General features: G+C 41.3%; 1 protein-coding gene across 1 annotated transcript in view; it reads left to right on the top strand.

Moving 5' to 3' along the window:
• Positions 1 to 18,720, top strand: part of LOC122815105 (nuclear-interacting partner of ALK-like) — a 592,488-nt gene that overhangs the window by 32,071 nt on the left and 541,697 nt on the right. Inside the window, exon 2 of the mRNA XM_044087347.1 lies at positions 15,990 to 16,110. Within this exon, the coding sequence (XP_043943282.1) occupies positions 15,990 to 16,110 (121 nt within the window). The remainder of the gene's footprint in view (positions 1 to 15,989; positions 16,111 to 18,720) is intronic.

Genomic DNA, 18,720 nt, shown 5'->3' with positions numbered 1-18,720 from the left:
TGCGAGACAGATGGCAAGACTCTTTCTGCCGTCGGAGTCCATTTTTCTACTCCTTCTAGGCCTTACCCCAAAGGCCAGAAAAGTGGGAAAATGTGGTTCCGCAAACAATCTCAAGGGACTTCACCTGACGACAAAGTCGGTTCCCGCCAGAGGCAGAGGGGAACAACAATGGTAGACGTCGCCCTAGAGGCAGGGGGGGTCCGCAGAACCAGGGCAATCGGGAAGTCTTCTCTGATAAGCCCTTTCAGCATCCCTGAGGTGTTGCCCGACTGCCCACCTTCGGAGGCAGTCGGGGGAAGATTGTCACTGTACCCAGAAGCCTGGCTATCCCTGACTCAAGACAAATGGGTACAGTCCATCATTTCGAAGGCTATTCCATTCCTTCGCTCGCATTCCAAACCAATCAAAAATCCCTTCCAGATGTTCCACCCGCTCAAAGGGATCTTGCAGCTTTGGAAATTTCAAAGCTGCTTGCAAAAGAGCAATTCAGCCAGTTCCAGCAGACCAGCAAGGATCCGGAATCTACTCCAGGTTCTTTTAGTTCCAAAGAAAACAGGGGACTGGAGACCAATTTTGGATCTCAGTATCTTGAACAAGTCAGTCAAGAAAACAAGATTTCAGATGGTCACGCTGCAGTCCATCCTTTCCCTTTTGGGAAAGGGAAACTGGATGTGCTCTATAGACCTTCAGGATGCGTACTATCACATAAAAATGAACAGACGCTCCAGAAGATTCCTCCGCTTCAGGCTGGGAACCAGTCATTTTCAATTCAGGGCCCTGCCCTTTGGTCTCACCACTGCCCCGGTGTTTACCAAATGCATGGCCGTGGTAGCTTCTCACCCGAGACGCCAAGGATTCCAGGTGTTTCCATATTTGGACGACTGGCTCCTCACAGCTCCCACCAAGCATCTTCTCCTAATGGCCAGGGACTACACCTTTCGCATTTGTCAAAAGTTAGGCATTTCAATAAATTGCGAAAAGTCTGTTTTGTTGCCTTGTCGTACTATTACCTTCATAGGCGCAAATCTAGACACAGTCAACATGTCTGCGAGACTAACACATCAGAGAATAGCAGACATACACAAACTGGTCTCACTCCTCTTCAGCAGCAACAGAGTCAAAGCCAGGTTAGTTCTGAAAGTGTTGGGAATTATGGCGGCTGCCACACCTCTGCTTCCATTAGCCAGGTTCCACATGAGAATCCTTCAATGGATGCTCTTCATGCAATGGTCATACCAGCAACTTCCGATGTCCCACACCATTATGATTACGCAGACATGCAGGAATCATCTTCTGTGGTGGATGTCTTCCCCTCAGCTCTTATTGGGAAGACCCTTTGTCCCTTCCCCTCCGGTTGCTACTCTGACAACGGACACCTCCCTGATCGGGTGGGGGGGGCATTATCAGGGCAGAACTGTCCAGGGCACATGGCAACCACACGAATGCCACTTGCACATAAATGTTCTAGAGATGAGAGCAGTGCTTTTAGCGTTGCAAGCCCTTCAAGACTCTCTTCCCTTGGGAACGATAGCAATCCAGACAGACAATATGTCTGTAGTGTGGTATATCAACAAACAAGGCGGAACCAGGTCCTACCCCCTGTGTCGAGAAGCGCTCAGACTGTGGCAATAGGCGATTTCTTCTCAGCGTTTTTTGATAGCAACGCACATCCCCGGAAAGTCCAATCAAATCGCGGACAAGTTGAGCAGAGCTATCCTCATGCCTCACGAGTGGTCTCTGAAAGACTCTGTTGTGAGAGAAATTTTTCTCAAGTGGGGTCAGCCTTGCTGCGACCTTTTTGCTACTCCCCAAAACAGCAAGTGCAGAGATTATTTCACCCTATTCCCTCTACCAGGTCAGCCCAGCAGAGACGCTCTAGTCCAAGTTTGGCCCCGGGGACTTCTGTATGCATTTCCTCCCTTCCCACTAATCTCTCAAGTGATACAGAAAGCTATCGCTCAGAAGGCTTCGTTGATCCTCATTGCTCCTTACTGGCCTCGACAGGTTTGGTTCCCCTTTCTACATCAATTTCTGTTGGAGCGACCTTGGCATCTGGACCTAGTTCCAGATCTTTTTATCCATCAGTCGGGTCAGTTTCATCGCTCCCTTCCCTCTCTGAACCTCACTGCTTGGTTCCTCCAATTCCAACCTTAGCCAGGCTTCCTTAAATATCTCACTCTGTCCGAGATATTTTGATAGCTTCCCATAAATCTTCCACTAGAAAGATTTATTTGAGTAAGTGGAAACGTTTCGCCTATTGGGCTCAAGGAAGGGACATAGATCCTTTCACTGCTTCCATCCAAATGGTCCTTGATTTTCTAGCTGAACTCTTCCATGCAGGTTCATCTCCTTCTACTCTTAAAGTTCAATTGGCAGCTATTTCTAACTTTCATGTGGGCATTTCAGAGTCTGCCATCATGTCCCACAAGCTTTGCAAAGCTTTTTGAAGGGAGTTTTTCTACTCAGACCTCCGATAAGAAATCCTCCTCCTCCTTGGGACCTAAATTTAGTTCTCAGTTCTTTGATTCTCTCCCCTTTCGAACCTGCAGCCTCCTGTTCTTTAAAATTGCTATCATGGAAGACTCTTTTTCTGGTAGCTATTACTTCAGCTAGAAGAGTTTCAGAACTTCATGCACTCAGCTGTCGACCTCCTTATCTGTTGTTCCATAACGACAGGGTATCTTCTGAACCAACCCGTCTTTTTACCTAAGATAGCCTCAAGGCGTCTAACCTAAATCAAAGCATTGACCTCCCTGTGTTTTTTCCAGAATATTCTAATAGGTCTGAACAAAATTGCATTGGCTAGATGTTCATCGTCAGTTAAGGTACTATTTGGATAGAACCAAACAATTCAGAAAATCTGACCAGCTGTTTGTCTCTTATGCAGAAGGCAGAAAGGGACTTTCAGTTTCAAAGGTATCATTATCCAGATGGCTAACATCTCTAATTTCCCTTGTTTATGAAATTAGACACCAAAAGCTGCCTAACAAACCTAAAGCCCATTCTACCAGAGCTTTGGCTACTTCTATAGCCTTCCAAGACAGACTGCCTATTGACACCATTTGTGCAGCGGCTACTTGGGCTACACCTCACACTTTCATCTCTCATTATAAGTTGGATTTAGCTTCTAGGCATAGAGCTAACTTTGGTTCCACTGTTCTCAAGAGTCTGTTCCGTTAGGCCACCCGGGACAAGGTGCTAGGGACGCAGTCCCATCCAGCAAGAATGAAGGCGAGATAGACAACTTAACATATAGAAGTTATGTTCTTACCATAACGTTCCATGTTAGTTGTCTTCTTCTCGCCTTCTTCTTGCGTCCCACCCTCCTTCCCCCTGGCCTGGACAGACCTAGAGGAGTTTGATTGTGACCTCTCTTTCTACCACCTCTTTATTTTAGGTATATGCTGCTGTGCATATTTTCCTGGATCAGGATGTAGGTCACCCTTCTCTTCTCCCTGGTTTATAGAGGTGGACTTTGTTTATAGTTATTCTATTACTATTATAGCTGGGCCCAGCTTACAAACGAGATCTGAGGTAACTCACGCCTAGCATTGTGGGATATAAGGGGAGCCTCGAGCCGGTGGAACCAACTCTCGAGCTTTTAGAGTGGCCGAGTCGGGACTGTATCAATATGGTTTGTTTTAATTTATATAAGTATGTAATTGCCTGTGTCATAAGTCACAAACTATTTAATCTTTATTGAATTAAGAAAATGTTCTACAATTCTGAGATATTCTTTTCTTTATCAGCTGCAAAATATCTGCAAATCCAAATTTTCTTTGTTACTGTACCAGTTATATTTTTGCATTTGAGTCCCTTATTTTCTTTGCCAATGGCTCTAAATATAAAGCAAATAACAAAGGGGGGAAGGACACCCCTCTCTGATTTCTCTGGTCAAACACAACTTGTCAGAGATGAACACTCCCACTATTCCTGCCTGTGATCCTTCATGTATCCTCCTAAGTAACCTTATAATTCTCAGGAAATGCAAATGCTTTTATTGCCCTGCTCATAAAACATCAGCTTACTCTATCAAATGCTCCCTCTGCATCAAAAACCACTAACAGCAGCAGCATTTTATTACTTTCTGCTTCCCTTTGGATTGTCATTGTTCTGTTAATGTTGTCAGATGTTTGCCTCCCCTCCACAAAACCACATTGATCTATCTTTATCAATTATGGGAACACCTTTGCCATTTAGTTTAGCTAGTATAGAAATAAACCATTGTATAATCATGGTTTAAAATTGAAATGGGATGTCGGTATGAAGCTGGGTCTGATGTGTCTTTGTCGTGTTTAGGTAATACAACCACAACCACTTTCTTCCAAGATGTTGATGCTTCCCCTCTTTTTAAATTGCTGATAATACAATCTTCAAGATCTTTATCACTTTCTTCCTCTTAACTTCCAGACTTCCCCAGAAATACCATCTGTTCTTGAAGGCTTTCTTGAAGATTGATTGTACATCACCTTTTTTACCTCATCTCTTCTTATCTTAGTTGTTGAGTCTCATCTACCTGTAACCATGGCATAATATACATTTTCAGTAAATATTTCCACTTGTGCTCTTTCTTTATTTCTATGTTTCTCAGCATTCTACAAATGTCCATAACATTTCCAAAATATCTCTAATACTTCTACGGGATCTGTGGTTATTTTACTGCTATAGGCTCCTTAAATTTGGCTACAACCATTTATACTTTGTTGCCTAGGTCATTGTACTTGTTTGTGATCTGAAGTAATTAAAAAAAAAAAAAAAGCAGTTTCTTAACAGCAGTCTTTCTAAACTTGTGCATATTATCTAAATACTCCATTATTTTCTCTTTAGCACTTTACCTTTGGGCCTGTTTTGTTCTTTGAGATTCTCCTTATTCTGCAATACTTTTAATCTTTGCCAGTCTCCTGTAAGTTATTCCTATTTCTTCTTAATCATATCACTCTCTCTCATATCTGCCCTGTTTTTAGACTCCATTTTCATTTTATCCCATTCACTAGATATAACTTCTGAAGATGTTTCTATCTTCCATAATACATCTTTAGTAATTTCCATTACCCATTCCTTAAATTCCTCTCTTTTTTTTTCCCTAGTAGATAGGTGGGGAAGAGCCAGTGTCCATTTTTTTATTGGTAATAGTATGCTGATGGATGGATTAGTGTATGAGAAGGTGAATATTAAGTGTATACAAGATTTGATTAAAGAGATGCGATATATGGTGAATGATTACATGCTGAGTTTTTCGATTGCTATGGATTTAGCGCAATATCTTATGGTTGAGTCCTCTGTTGTACCCATGTTCCAAGGACTTCCTAAGATACATAAGGACCCTAGAGCACCCCCTTTTAAGCCCATAGTGGCTGGGAAAGGGTGGGTCACCGAGCCTTATTCCATCTTTTTTTGAAAGACGTTAGACCTATTCTGGATAAATCGAACACCATATTGAAGGATACCAAACACTTTTTACAGGATTTATTTGTCTTTATGGAGAGCTATGACAAGTCTAGAGTTTATATGTTGGTTACTTTAGACTATTTGTCCCTGTTTATGACTATCCCTAATACTGAAGGGATTGAATATATGCATAGGTGAGGGACCGGAGTGGGTATGACCATAGGATTGTAGAGTTGACCTGTGACTTTATGGATGTGGTACTCAACAATAATGTGTTTGTGTTTGGTAATTGCTATTATAAACAAAAGCACGGTGTGGTGATGGGGACTTGCTGCGCCAACAGCTATGCTAATGCTGTAATGGTGCAATGGGAATCGGAGGAGATGTTTGGTATGGAGCTGAATTTACAGAATGTGCTTTTCTACTGTCGTTTTTTTGATTATTTTTTTTGCTGTGGGGTGGGACCTCTGAGGATTTAGAACGGTTTGTGTTAAAACTGCACAAATCTAGTTGTTTTTTTGAGGTTTACTTCTAAATGGTCATGCACATCTATGGAGTTTCTTGATGTAATGATAAGTAAGTGGCCTGACCATACACTCGCTATTAGTTTATTTAGAAAGGAATGTTACAGAAACTTGATACTTCACAGGAGGAGCATGCACCCAAGAAGGGTGTTCAGTAACATAGTAAAGGAACAGAGCATGAGGGTCTCTCGGTTGCATAATGTTGATTCAGATTATAGGGGTGGTCGTGAGACCCTTAGGCAGTCCCTGAGACGTAGGGGTTATAAGGACAGTGAGGTGGGACCCATTCTAGTGGATGTAGATCCCATGAGAAGGGGACGAACTAAACCTTACTTTTCCTCCTCCTAGAATTTAGCTGTTAACAGGACGAGGTACTGAGAGGTCCAGCAGCTCTATTGAGAGGGTCAAGGTTTCGGTGGTGTATACCAGCAATGTTGATGCTATTAAGAAGGTGTTTGAGTCATTGGCATCTCTTGATGATGGATGATAAAATCAGTAGAGTGGTGGGGGGAGACCCCTATGTTTGGATTTAGGAATTGTAAGTCACTCAAAATGATATACTGTCCAGATAGGGGGACCAGAGTCTGTGAGAGAGGACACTGAACTTATCTGTGTGGTTCTTGTAATTTTTGTAGCCTGTTAGATAGTGATGTGTTTGTACATCCTGACTTTGATAGGAAATTTAAATTTAATGTAAGGGCAACATGTCCAACAAAACATCTGGTGTACTTGGCACAGTGTGGGAGCTGTAAAAGATTTTATGTTGGGAAGACTGACCGCACACTTAACGTATGAGGGAACATTCTTATAGCATACAGACGGGCAATACAATGAATGCCCTTGATATATGTGGCAGCTAGTGATCAGATTCACCGTTTTAGGTTTAGGGCTATACAAGTTACGCAAGTAGGTGTTTAGGTTGGGTAATGCTGAGAATAGAACTAGTGAGGCGGAACTTAGATGGAACTTTAAGCTGAGAGGTGATAAAGGATTCGGTTGAACAGCATAGTCTCTATTAGACAGATACTTGATAAGAGGGAATTACCCAGGTAGGATATATTTGCCAGTTGGTTTTGTCAAATTTGTGTCCTGTCTTTATTTTATGTCTTGGACCCCATGTGCAGTTTTGTATTTAATGGGAGTTTTCCTTTAAGTAAATAATAATGTCATCTGGATGTATGTAGTTGGTATATGTAGATGTGAATTGTTGTGGGGCATATTATTTGTGGATTTGAACTGTTTTAATTAATCATAGAATTATTTAATGATGTGTGCTTGTGCTTTACTATCATTACAGTCTGATGAAGCCAATGTCTGTCTGGTGAAAGCACTTACCGACTTGCAAATATTTTATTAAAGTGTCTATACGATGTTCTTCGTTTTCCATTGCTGCAGTCCTTACTATTGGGTATAGTCCGCATCCAGTCGGCCCGAATACCAGAGTATAAGGCTGACGTCGGTCAGGGCGCATTAGACTGACGTCAGTACGTCAGGGTACTAATGCGCATGACCGGCGTCATATCCTCAGTCTTTTTTGCCGCGTGGTCCGATGCAGAAGCAGTTTTGCGAGTGCAGGTTGGCGTTCTGAAATATTTCCGAAACCGGAGTTTCAGACCGAATCTGAGTTGGCTAAGTACCCCGTTGGGGAACATTTTGGTTTTTTCTTGCCTCAGTATTTAACCGGATGTCAGAAAAAGTGAATAACTGTATTTCTTGTGGGAAACAAATACCTCATAGGGATTACCATACATTGTGTATACCTTGTTTAGGGCCTGAGCACGACGTTGTTGGTTGCCGCTCTTGTGCTAGGTTTAACTAACGCACTATTAAGAGGAGGTTAGACTGTGCTAGATTAGTGTTTGGGAAGCGTTGCAATTATAAAATGCCGTCGGATGCTCCGACGCCCGCTTCGTCCAAGAAGCGCAAGGACAAAACAGCGAAGCCTAGGGTTGATGAACCGGCAGTCCTGGACGTCGGTTCTTTAGGAGGCTCAGTGGAGCCAGAGGTTTTGCCAGGAGTTTCTATGGAGTCTCAGGCAGAAACTTTACTGTTACAGGATGTACCCTCTCAGGAGGCAGGCCAGACTGAGGGGGCTTCTCAGGTAACTATTCTTCCCTCTCTTCCCACAGTAGTTAGAGCCTCTCCTTCTGTTGCCAAAACTTCTTTTAGGGGTAGGCCAAGTTCAGCTTCAGTAGGGGCTTTTCCTAGCATTTCGGGTTCTGTACCTAAGAAACATATGCTTAAAATGGCAGGAGATTTGATTACTATGATTAGAGGTTCTATGGGCCCTCCTGATAAGAGGCCTAGGGTGGAACCAGAGTTTGACAGTTTTGAACAGGGTTCAGGGGCTTCTGAGTCTTCTGCGGAAGATTTGCAGGAGTATCCTCATTATTCTGATTCTGATGTGGATGATGCCACTCCTTCGGCTTCTCCTCCTGAGGATTTTTCATTTTCAGAGACTCTGCATTCCATGAGGGAGCACTTTAAATGGGAAGGCCAGGATTACTCTGATTCCAGGAAGAGGCTTAGGGAATTCTTGTTTTTACCCCAGCATAGGCCCTTAGCTATACCTCCTGTGTTGAATGTGGTGGAAGATGTTTTTGCAGAGGCTTCCCTGAACCCTGATTCTTTGCCTCCTGCTCCTGTTAAACCTGATAGGTACTATAGGGTGCCCGAAGCTCATAAGTATTTGTTTAAGAGTCCTAGGGCGGACCCAGAAACTGTTTCTCAGGGGCCTAAAGGTGTTAAGGCCTCTGTGGTTAAAAATCCTGTTCCCACTGATAAAGAGGCAAGGGCGTTTCTTCCACTCTAGCCATGAGAGCGTTGAATTGTCAGTTTCACATGCTGAAATATCAAAATTATCTCCTTCCACAAAGAAAAGAGGCTCACAAGCAAGTTTCTCAGTTACTCCGAATGGGGGCCATTCAGCCAGTCCCTGTATCAGAAAGGGGCCTAGGATTTTATTCTCGCATGTTCCTAGTACCAAAGAAGGGGAACACGTGGAGACCGATTTTGGATTTATCTCTCCTCAACACTTATCTGGACATTCCCAAGTTCAAGATGTTGACGTTACAACAGCTTTTACCCCTGCTGGGCAAAGATCACTGGATGGTAACTTTAGATCTCAAGGAAGCTTACCTTCATGTGCCTATCAGGCTAAGTTACAGGAAGTATCTGCGGTTTCGAGCTGGAGGTTCTCATTATCAGTTCTCTGCATTGCCCTTTGGCTTATCTACTGCGCCCAGAGTATTCACAAAGGTTCTGGCTCCAGTGATAGCTTACTTCAGGCTACAAGGAATTCAAATTTATCCTTATTTAGACGACTGCCTGATTCTGGCTCAAGAAAAGGAAGACCTTCTACAGCATCTGGAATATGTTATAGCAGTGCTAAGATGCCTAGGGTATTCTGTGAACTAAATAAAGTCCAGTCTAGTACCCTCTCAAGACATATGCTTTCTGGGTGTGAGACTGAATACAGCAGCCCAGATGGCCTTTTTAACCCCGGACAAACAAAGGAGTCTATCACTTTACTTCCATCAACTATCTCATCAGTCCGTGCTGACTGCAAAGACAGTCCTTCAAGCATTAGGGTTCATGGCATCTTGTATTCTGGTGCTTCCCAATGCCAAACTGCATATGAGGAAGTTACAATGGTATCTCAAAAATGTATGGACACAGCACTGCCAGGATTTAGACACTGTCATTCAAATAATACCTTGCCTTCAAAGAGAATTTTTGTGGTGGGCTCAGGAATGTCACCTAAACAAGGGACTCTCTGTGACCCGGCCAGAGGCGAGTCAGATTTTAACGACAGATGCCTCGGACATTGCTTGGGGAGCTCATCTAAATGGAAAGTGGATACAAGACAAGTGGCCTGCCAGACTACAGCATCTACATATCAACATGAAGGAGATGTTAGCAGTCCAGTTCGCATTACTGGCTTTCAAGGAGTTAGTTCTTCCAGGGCAGGTGTTGATTCTAACAGACAACACAACTGTCATGTGGTACATCAACAAACAAGGGGGAACACATTCTTATCCTCTATGCAGGCAAGCAATGATTTTATGGGAGACTGCCACGCTTGCACCTAACTCTTCAGGCAAGGTTTCTGCCAGGAGCACAGAACTCCTTAGCAGATGTGTTAAGCAGACAAATCATGGATCCCCACGAGTGGAAACTGGATCTTCATGTATTTCAGAAATTGACAGTGTCATGGGGAACTCCAGACATAGATCTGTTCGCTTCTCCTCTAAACCACCAGCTGCCACAGTTTTGCACAAAGGGGTTTCATCACACAGCTTGGAAAGTGGATGCTCTGTCTTTCAGTTGGACGAACCTTCATGTGTATGCCTTTCCACCTCTGCCTCTTCTTCCAAAGGTACTGTTAAAGGTCAGACAGGACAGGCCAAGGATGATTTTGATAGCTCCAGATTGGCCTCGGCAACACTGGTACCCACTACTACGGAGTCGGGTAAAAAAGCCTCCATGGCCTTTACCTTTGATTCCACAGCTATTATCCCAGAAGGACGGTCATCTGCTCAATGTCAAGCTTCACTCTCTTCATCTGACAGCCTGGCATATTCTGTGTTGAAACACAGCAGGTCTCAACTTCCTCAACAAGTTTTAAATGTGATTATGGAAGCTAGAAGACCTAGTACAAGGAAAGTGTACGCAGCAAAATGGAAGAGATTTTTATTTTGGAGTAAAACAAAGAATTTGGAGATTTCTGAGCCTAATTTGAGTATGGCTCTTCAATATCTTACTGAGTTACTGGACAAGGGTCTGTCCTTCTCTTCCATTAAGATTCATGCTGCAGCAATCTCAGCTCACTATGATTGTGACCCACCATTGTTTTCGCATCCTTTGTTCAAGCAGTTTCTTAGAGGGGCAAAGAATATAAGACCCCCACGTAGAGCTCCTACTCCTGCTTGGGATCTCAATTTTGTGTTGGAAAAACTTACTCTACAACCTTTTGAGCCTGCGGCTACTGCTGAATTGAAATATTTGTCATGGAAGGCTGCTTTTTTGTTGGCTATTACTTCTGCAAGAAGGGTGTCTGAGTTGCAGGCCCTTATGGCAGTCGAGCCCTTTTTGATTTTCCATAAGGATAGGGTATCATTACGCAGGAATCCTTCCTTTATGCCTAAGGTGGTTTCTAGTGTGGCTTTAAACCAAACTATTCATTTGCCTACTTTTTATGCAGACCCCCAAAATAAAGGGGAAAAGATTTTGCATACTTTAGATGTACACAGGCAATTGCGTTATTACTTAAGCAGGACTAAGGATTTTAGGCAGTCTCAGCAGTTGTTTGTTTCTTTTGCTTTGAGTTCGCAGGGCAAGCCTGTGTCAAAACAAACTATTTCTAGGTGGATTGGCTTTTGCATTGCATTTTGTTATTCCCATCATGGCAAGGAGATTCCAGCTGGGATTAGGCCTCATTCCACTAGGGCTACTGCCACTTCAACAGCATTTCTACGGGGGGTGGCAACTAAGGATATTTTGGAAGCAGCTACTTGGAGTTCAGTGCATACTTTCTCTAAGCATTATCACCTTCCTATCTACTCTAAGTCTAGGGCTGGTTTTGCCACAGCTGTTTTGCAAGGCATGTTGTCAGCTCCTGCTTCTTTATGATTTGCCAGCCTCCCTTACCTCTGCTTTGGGATTCTACCCAATAGTAAGGACTGCAGCAATGGAAAACGAAGGACATAGTACAGTTTTGTACCTACCATAAATGTAGATGTTCGAGGATTCCATTGCTGCAGTCCAATTTACCCTCCCTCCTTCCCCTCTGTGTTTAGGGGTGGTTGTGTAGGTGAGTTTACATGCTTATATTTTTGTAGATATTGTTCATGTTTTGGTGCAGGTATTTTGGGCCTTGTCTTTTTAGGGTCTTCTGACATCTGGGGCAAGAAAAGACTGAGGATATGACGCCGGTCATGCGCATTAGTACCCTGACGTACTGACGTCAGTCTAATGCGCCCTGACCGACGTCAGCCTTATACTCTGGTATTCGGGCCGACTGGATGCGGACTATACCCAATAGTAAGGACTGCAGCAATGGAATCCTCGAACATCTACATTTATGGTAGGTACAAAACTGTACTTTTCTACTATCTTCGTTGGATGTTTTTATGACTGCTGTGCATCCTGCTGCCATTATCGTGTGTAGTGTTTTATTTAAAGCTTTTTATTAAATGTCTAGTTCCAGCTTTTGCGTTGCATGCATACACTGTTTGGCGGGTTGAACTTTTATACAGTTGTTTCTTGTCATATCCATTTGAGCATATGTTACAGCTTACAGAACTTTTTGTTGTATTGAAAGCCCTCTAATAAAAAACATGTGCATCTTCAAATATTGAAGTTTTACCCTCCTAATAGGAACAAATGTCTCAAACTGACAGTCGCACTCGGACTTGAGTTAACATAAAAGAAAGGTTATGCATGCTAAGACGCATGTTGCAGCCTGTGTTTCTACTAATTGCTGTCTGGTTTTGTCTTATCTTTATAGCTGTCCCATCTGGAATAACACTTGAATGCTTTCGGAGAACATCATCTCCTAGCCATTTTCTCTCTATCAGATTGTAGCCAATTTCTTTTTATCAGATCATCTCGATGGAGGCATGAGGCCCAGATATAGAATTGCTAATAAGCATACATTTTATTTGCTAAAAAAAAAACTTGTAATATGCAATATTCAATTTTTTCATTTACTTGTTTTTCTAACCCGCGGTGGTGGTGCTGCAGTAGCTTTGTCGCCTCACAGTAACACACTGTCCGGTTCTATTCTCAGCTAGAGCGTCTTCTGCATGGAGACATGCGTGAATGGGCGTACCTTCGTTGAAGGTTGTGCGTCAGGGCTGGTAACTCGGCACGTAAAAATCAACTACTAATCATTAGCGGACCGGAGTTCCGCTGTGGCGACCCCTAACCGGGAAAAGCCGAAAGAAGACAACTACTACTACTTGCTTTCCTAACTAAGGGCCTTAATTCAGTCATTCCTCCATGCAAGAATAGGGGAAAAGTTCATTCATTTTTCTTTTGTTGTGCTCTTTTAACCAGACCTTTTTTGTTACATCACAGTGCTTATATTTCTTAAAACTGAGCAAGGTGAAAGAGAGAATGGAGAAATGGGGGAAACAGGAGCACCTGTTTACAATAGTATCCCCATTACACTTAAAAAAAAACTGAGAAAACTTTACTGTATAGCATGCAAAGAACATCATACACTACAATAGTAGTACTATAAAGAAAAAATTTGCACTTGGTTTCTCCCTCCTCTTCCCCTCTCCCAAGTACTTTCTGAACACTGATGACATGAAGAAGGGCATATACTTCCAGTACAAGTCCTAAAAAGTCCAATATTTCCAGATTGTTTTGTTCTGTCATATTTCACAAATGCAATAATTTTTATAATCCCACATTTGTCAATTTTCAAGGTACTGGTTTTATTCCTGTTCATCTTCATCTCCCAAGTCTGTCTCTGCTTCATTTCCAACATACTTTTGATTTTTCTAATCAACTCTTGTGCTCCTTTCCTTCTCCCCAGCATTTTCCATTGAAACACTGGAAAATATTTCACAGGCACAGTCTCGCTATGATCTTTATTACTAGAAAAACAAGATGCAGAAGTTCCTGTTTCACAGCTCACTTTTTGAAAATGATTTTGTCCCTCCAGGGAAGAATATTTTGAAGATAGCTTGGTACAGCAGTTTGAATCTCATGCCTGCCTTTCAACATTCACTGAATTTTGGAATAAATTTACTCCTCTTCTGCTTAGTGTACAATTGGTAATCATTCTCCACAGACAATCTGCTGACCCTCACTTGTAGTACTTTGTCCTTCTGCCACAGTTTTGGATCAACTTCTCTGCTTATAGGATTGCACCTTTACTATTAAAGGTCTAGATTGCTTTCTTATACCCAGGTTTGGAGCATGCACCTGATGAGCCCTTTCAATTAACAACTCCTGCTGTGGAATGCCAGTCCAGTTGCTTATTTGTACTTTCATAAAATTAATGTAGTCTGTTCCTTCCAGCTTCTCTGGTACAGCTGAAAATCTCAAGTTTTCCCTGCGTGCTGTGTCCTCTAATTATATTATTTTTTGAAACTTCTCTTCTTGAACAGTCTCGTACTCTGCCAGCCGTTTCTTAATTGCAACCTCTGAGATTTGCAGTTTTATCACCTCATCTGAATATCTGTTTAAAGCTTCTTCCATTTTTTCCAGCCTTGTATTGTCTGAGTTAATGTATTCTCTGTGTTTTGTTTATTTTAACCAGGTCTGTGTGCAATTGTTTTATACATTCCCCTAGGTTGTCTGGAGCTTGCAAAGCTTTTTGCTGAACAACTGTAGTACTTTTCCAAGCCATCACCTTTTGTAGCTGATTTTCCTTCAGGTCCTTTGTACTTCTTTTTTTTCCTCTGGATTCCAGGCAGTGCACTTACTAGCCAGTTACTGAAATTTACTTAGAAACACAAAGGTCCACTGGCCTTCTCTGATGAGTTTCTGTTTTCACACTAAGAGCGCTAGAATTAAGCTCTTACTCAATGTGCAGCCATCTTGTAAGTCGTTGAATGCAAATCCTTAAAGAGAATAGTAACCGCTGTGCAGAGTATTTTATTTATAATGTAGTAGAAGATACTGGTGAGAGCTTAGCCAGTGTGAAAGTGGAAAAAGGAGATTTTATCATTAGGGATGTTTACAAATAGGGGTGAAGAAAATAGATAAGAAGGTACTGGAATGTACTGTAGAAAATTAGCAAAGAGACCATGATATTGAGAGAACATAATTTTGGACGGGAAAAGTAATAGTGTGGGATGAGACAAAGCAGGATTTTTTATTGCAGGTTACACATTGCCTTCCCTGTTTGGTACTGATAACAGACTGCATGCAAAGGGATAATAATAGGGGAGTGCTAAGTGAAAGACCTGCTCTGCTGAGTTTTAGTTGAGTCTAGAAGGGAAGCTCCTGTTAACAGATGGTTTGTAGGGCATGTACCTTATTCAATGATAGTTAGAATCAGTTGGATGAGGTTAGAAAAGATTAGAGGAAAGAGAATGGAAAGGCAAATTACAGTGGAAGCGTAGGAAGAAAACTGTACCACTCCCAAGTATGTATTCCGAGTCCAGAAGGTTTAGTGTTTTTTTTTTTTTGTGGAAGGGCCTGCATACGTATTTATTTGCTTTAAAGCGACTGCATATGATTTTTCCTCAGGTGGATAGAAAATGTTGGAGATGTGATGGGGAAGAGAGAGCAAATGGGAACTTTTTTGGGGAAAACTAAAGAGCTGACAGATTTTAAAAATTCTTTATGGACTACTTAGACAAAAATGTTGGTGGGAAATATAATGGCAACTAAAGGAGTGATTCTTTTGAGCTGGTATATAGAATTTGTATTGCCTAACATTAAGTCCTTGCTAAGCTTAGTGTGATTGGCTGCTAAAAAAGCAATTGCTGGGAAATGGGGCTTGAAATATAAACAAACATTAATGGAAGCTTTGAATATTGTAAAAGAGCAGATGGAATCTTTAGAAAAGGGAAGGAAGACATTTCATATAAATGGAATTTGTGGGAGCAATATGTGCAGAATAGTCCCCATAATGATGGCAGAGATGAAATTGTTTAAAAAGAAAGTATTCATGCATATTGAGAGAAATTATGGAAACTTAACTGCGGTTTGTTTTCATTTCTGTTAATATATGTGAACTCCTGTTGCAATGTAGAATGTGAGGATGTAGTAGAGATGTTTTAATATAGCCTGTGTGTGGGGGGGCATTTGTAGTGCACCTGCTCTATCATTTAAACAAATTAAAATATTTTATAGAATGTAATTATGCCAAGAGTTTGAATTTGGTGTAATAACACAGATACAGAATTATTCATAGTTTTTAATGACTGCTTGTATGTTCCCAGATGGCACGACTGTCTAATGTTGGTTCCACTTTACCTGCTTGTCCCTCCCATTATATTCTTAATTATTTGATGTTTATACTAATGTTAGTGTTTTTGTAATAGTATTGGATGGGTAGAAAGGGTAAACTCCCTTTTCTACTATTAAAAATTTATTTATTTATTTATTTAGAGCTGAAATTTTTCATCTGTCCCAGAAACTGTCTGAAATTGTCCATCCTTTCAGAACATAAGATGAATATCATATCCAAGCTGGAAGTAACATTGCAGACCTTACAAAGCAAACATTCACTGTAAGAAAAGTGGATTCTGTACAGAGCTGAGGAGATAAGTAAAAGAAAAGTCGGTTTGAAAGATCTTGTCATCATTAAATGCTTCGTGCTCTACGTTGAATTTGAATTGCTAACTACTGATCAGATTTATTCTATTGGGGATAAGCTGGGTTTGATGCATAGTTATTTTCCTGTGAGTGGTTGGTATCCCTGCTTCAGACAAAGTATTATAACATTCAACAAATTTATTTGTTTTGTAGCCTGAACATTTAAGACTGTTTATGTTGTGTAGTTCCAAACGAGGGAGATATTTTGCATGTGCCTGACTTGCCGGGCAACCCAGTGGAGCAGTGAGTAGCATTGTTACGTCACAAGAAAGTTCTCAGCTGTGTTGTCTTCTGTATTAAGTCTACATGCAATATCTGTGTTTGCATGACTTCTCTTTGAGTACTCTTGGCTTCCTTTCTCATACCAAAGAAAATACAGGAGGTGTATTGGTGACTCTAGATTGTATTGTAGGTGTGTGTTGGGGAGGAAAGGATTAGAAAACGACTTCCATTCTTTCCTTGTCTAGTAAACTTTATGGAAAGCAGTTACTGTTCATGGGGTCACTGTAGAAGTCTGATGCGATTTGAGAGCTTTGGATGAAATTTGTTGTTGTAGATGGTTTATGTATCTTAGTAGATGTTACTAAATGCTTTCTTGTTGAAAATTTTATTAAGTGCTAACTTGACCCACAATTTGAAGACTGGTCATTTTTCATGTGAGGGAATTGTCAGATGAAAGGAAAAATTTAAGTTTGAGGAATAACTGTCAAGATGACAAATTGCTTAATATTGACTTTAGACCTGGAAATTATTGGTATGGCAGAAGGCACAGATAAGTTTTTTTTTTTTTTTAATAGTCATTTACAAACGTTGTAGTGTTGAAATTGTGAGATTTTCCAAATTACTTGCAAAGAATGTAGATACACTGCGGAGAATTAGAACTTCAAAGCTATAAAGTGTGTGATCGGGGGTGCTGATACAGCCATAGAAAAAGTAGATGGTAAAGTTAAAACTGAAATAACTGTGTGGATCGCCAACTTTTTGTCTAGTTTTCCAGTGCATGGTAAAAATATTTTATGTGGTACTATTTCAGTATTCTCATTACATCACTTCAGAAGACTGCATAAATATCTCTTGCATTTGTAGTACAGTGCATAAGCTGTATTCACCTGTAAAGATTTTCAGGTGCTAGAGTGCTGTTTGCAGCCCCAGCTCATGTGACATCAAGCATACCTCTTACTGCATTCTAGACCTAGTGGTTCCTCTTCTGGGCAAATGCCCAGGCTATTTGCTCCCTGTTGGGGTAGAGGCTGTTCCTTTTTGGATGCAAGCTGTTGGGCCCATTTATTTCCTGTTAGGGCAAGATTGTTCCCCTTTGAGGTGAAATCGCAATAACTCATTCATTTACCTAAGGACTGTGATTTGGTGCTTTTATACTTTGGAGATGGGCTCTTTTGGTTTATTCTTCTAACCCCCCCCGTGCAGAACCTTTTTTCCACACACGCATACAGAGTGGTTTATTGTATGTATGTATGTATTTAGACTGCATTGACCAGATGGACAGACATGGTCTGTTGATCCCTTTTTCAGTCATTACCTGAGCCAGTGGTTAGCAATACCTGTTAATAATATAAACAATTAAAAATTAGTACAAACATGAACAGAAAATATGCATTGTTGAAGTACCAAATGTAATTATAAAACTATAAATGTCATTGTTTGGAGCACAGTAAATGGAATTTGTACCCTGCCAGAAGGTCTCACAAGCAAGGACCACCTAAGTATTGCATGCCCAAAAAGATCATGACTAGATTTCTAGAGTGTGATTGGCGGTTGGTATAATGGCTTAGGTGTTTACCTCACAGACATAAGGTACAGGGTTTGATTCACACCTTTGGTCACTGTCTATTAGCTTGACATATAACAGTATGCAGACTTATTGATTAGTATTTACCTGTTAACAAGATGATCTATTAAGAACTTGAAATGTAATCCACTAATGAATCTACGGCTAGTGTAGCTCACAGAAAACTGGCATAGTATGTTGATTATGAAATGGGTTCAGGCACCTAGCCAGCATGACATTTCCCTGTGGACATTTGGTTGGGGACACATGGCTGAAATGTCATTCAGCTCTTGTGAATTTTCTGTGGCAAGCAGAAGAATGCAGTCCCATGCCCACAACTTTAGCAACCAAATGCACAGGGGGGGGGGGGGTAATGTCCATGGCCTGCAAAGCAACATAAGACAGCAGGTAGTATGAAAATGCTAGTACTATTAACTTGTGTACCTAGTTTGGGGGTCCCCCATCTTTGCTTTATTTCTAATTCTGGAGGTTGGGAGCTAAGATTGCGTGTTACAGCCTGTATGATTTGTTTTGAATGGATTATTTTTCCCCTAAGACTTCTCTCACAAAATCTTGTTTTTAAATGTCTTTGCTGTTTTCAGTTATAAAATAAAAAATTGGGCTCTGGTCCCTCTTGTTACAAACAAATAATCTTGCACATTTTAGCTGTTGGACTGCTCTTTGCTACTCTAAACAGAGTGACGTTTCTATATACATGCCTGCAGGAAGTAGAATGCT

Source organism: Protopterus annectens, chromosome 11.part0 (genome assembly GCF_019279795.1).
Source record: "Protopterus annectens isolate FY-2018-M chromosome 11.part0, PAN1.0, whole genome shotgun sequence".
NCBI classification, from domain to species: Eukaryota; Metazoa; Chordata; order Ceratodontiformes; family Protopteridae; genus Protopterus; species Protopterus annectens.
This window is presented reverse-complemented; position numbering and strand designations above follow the sequence as displayed.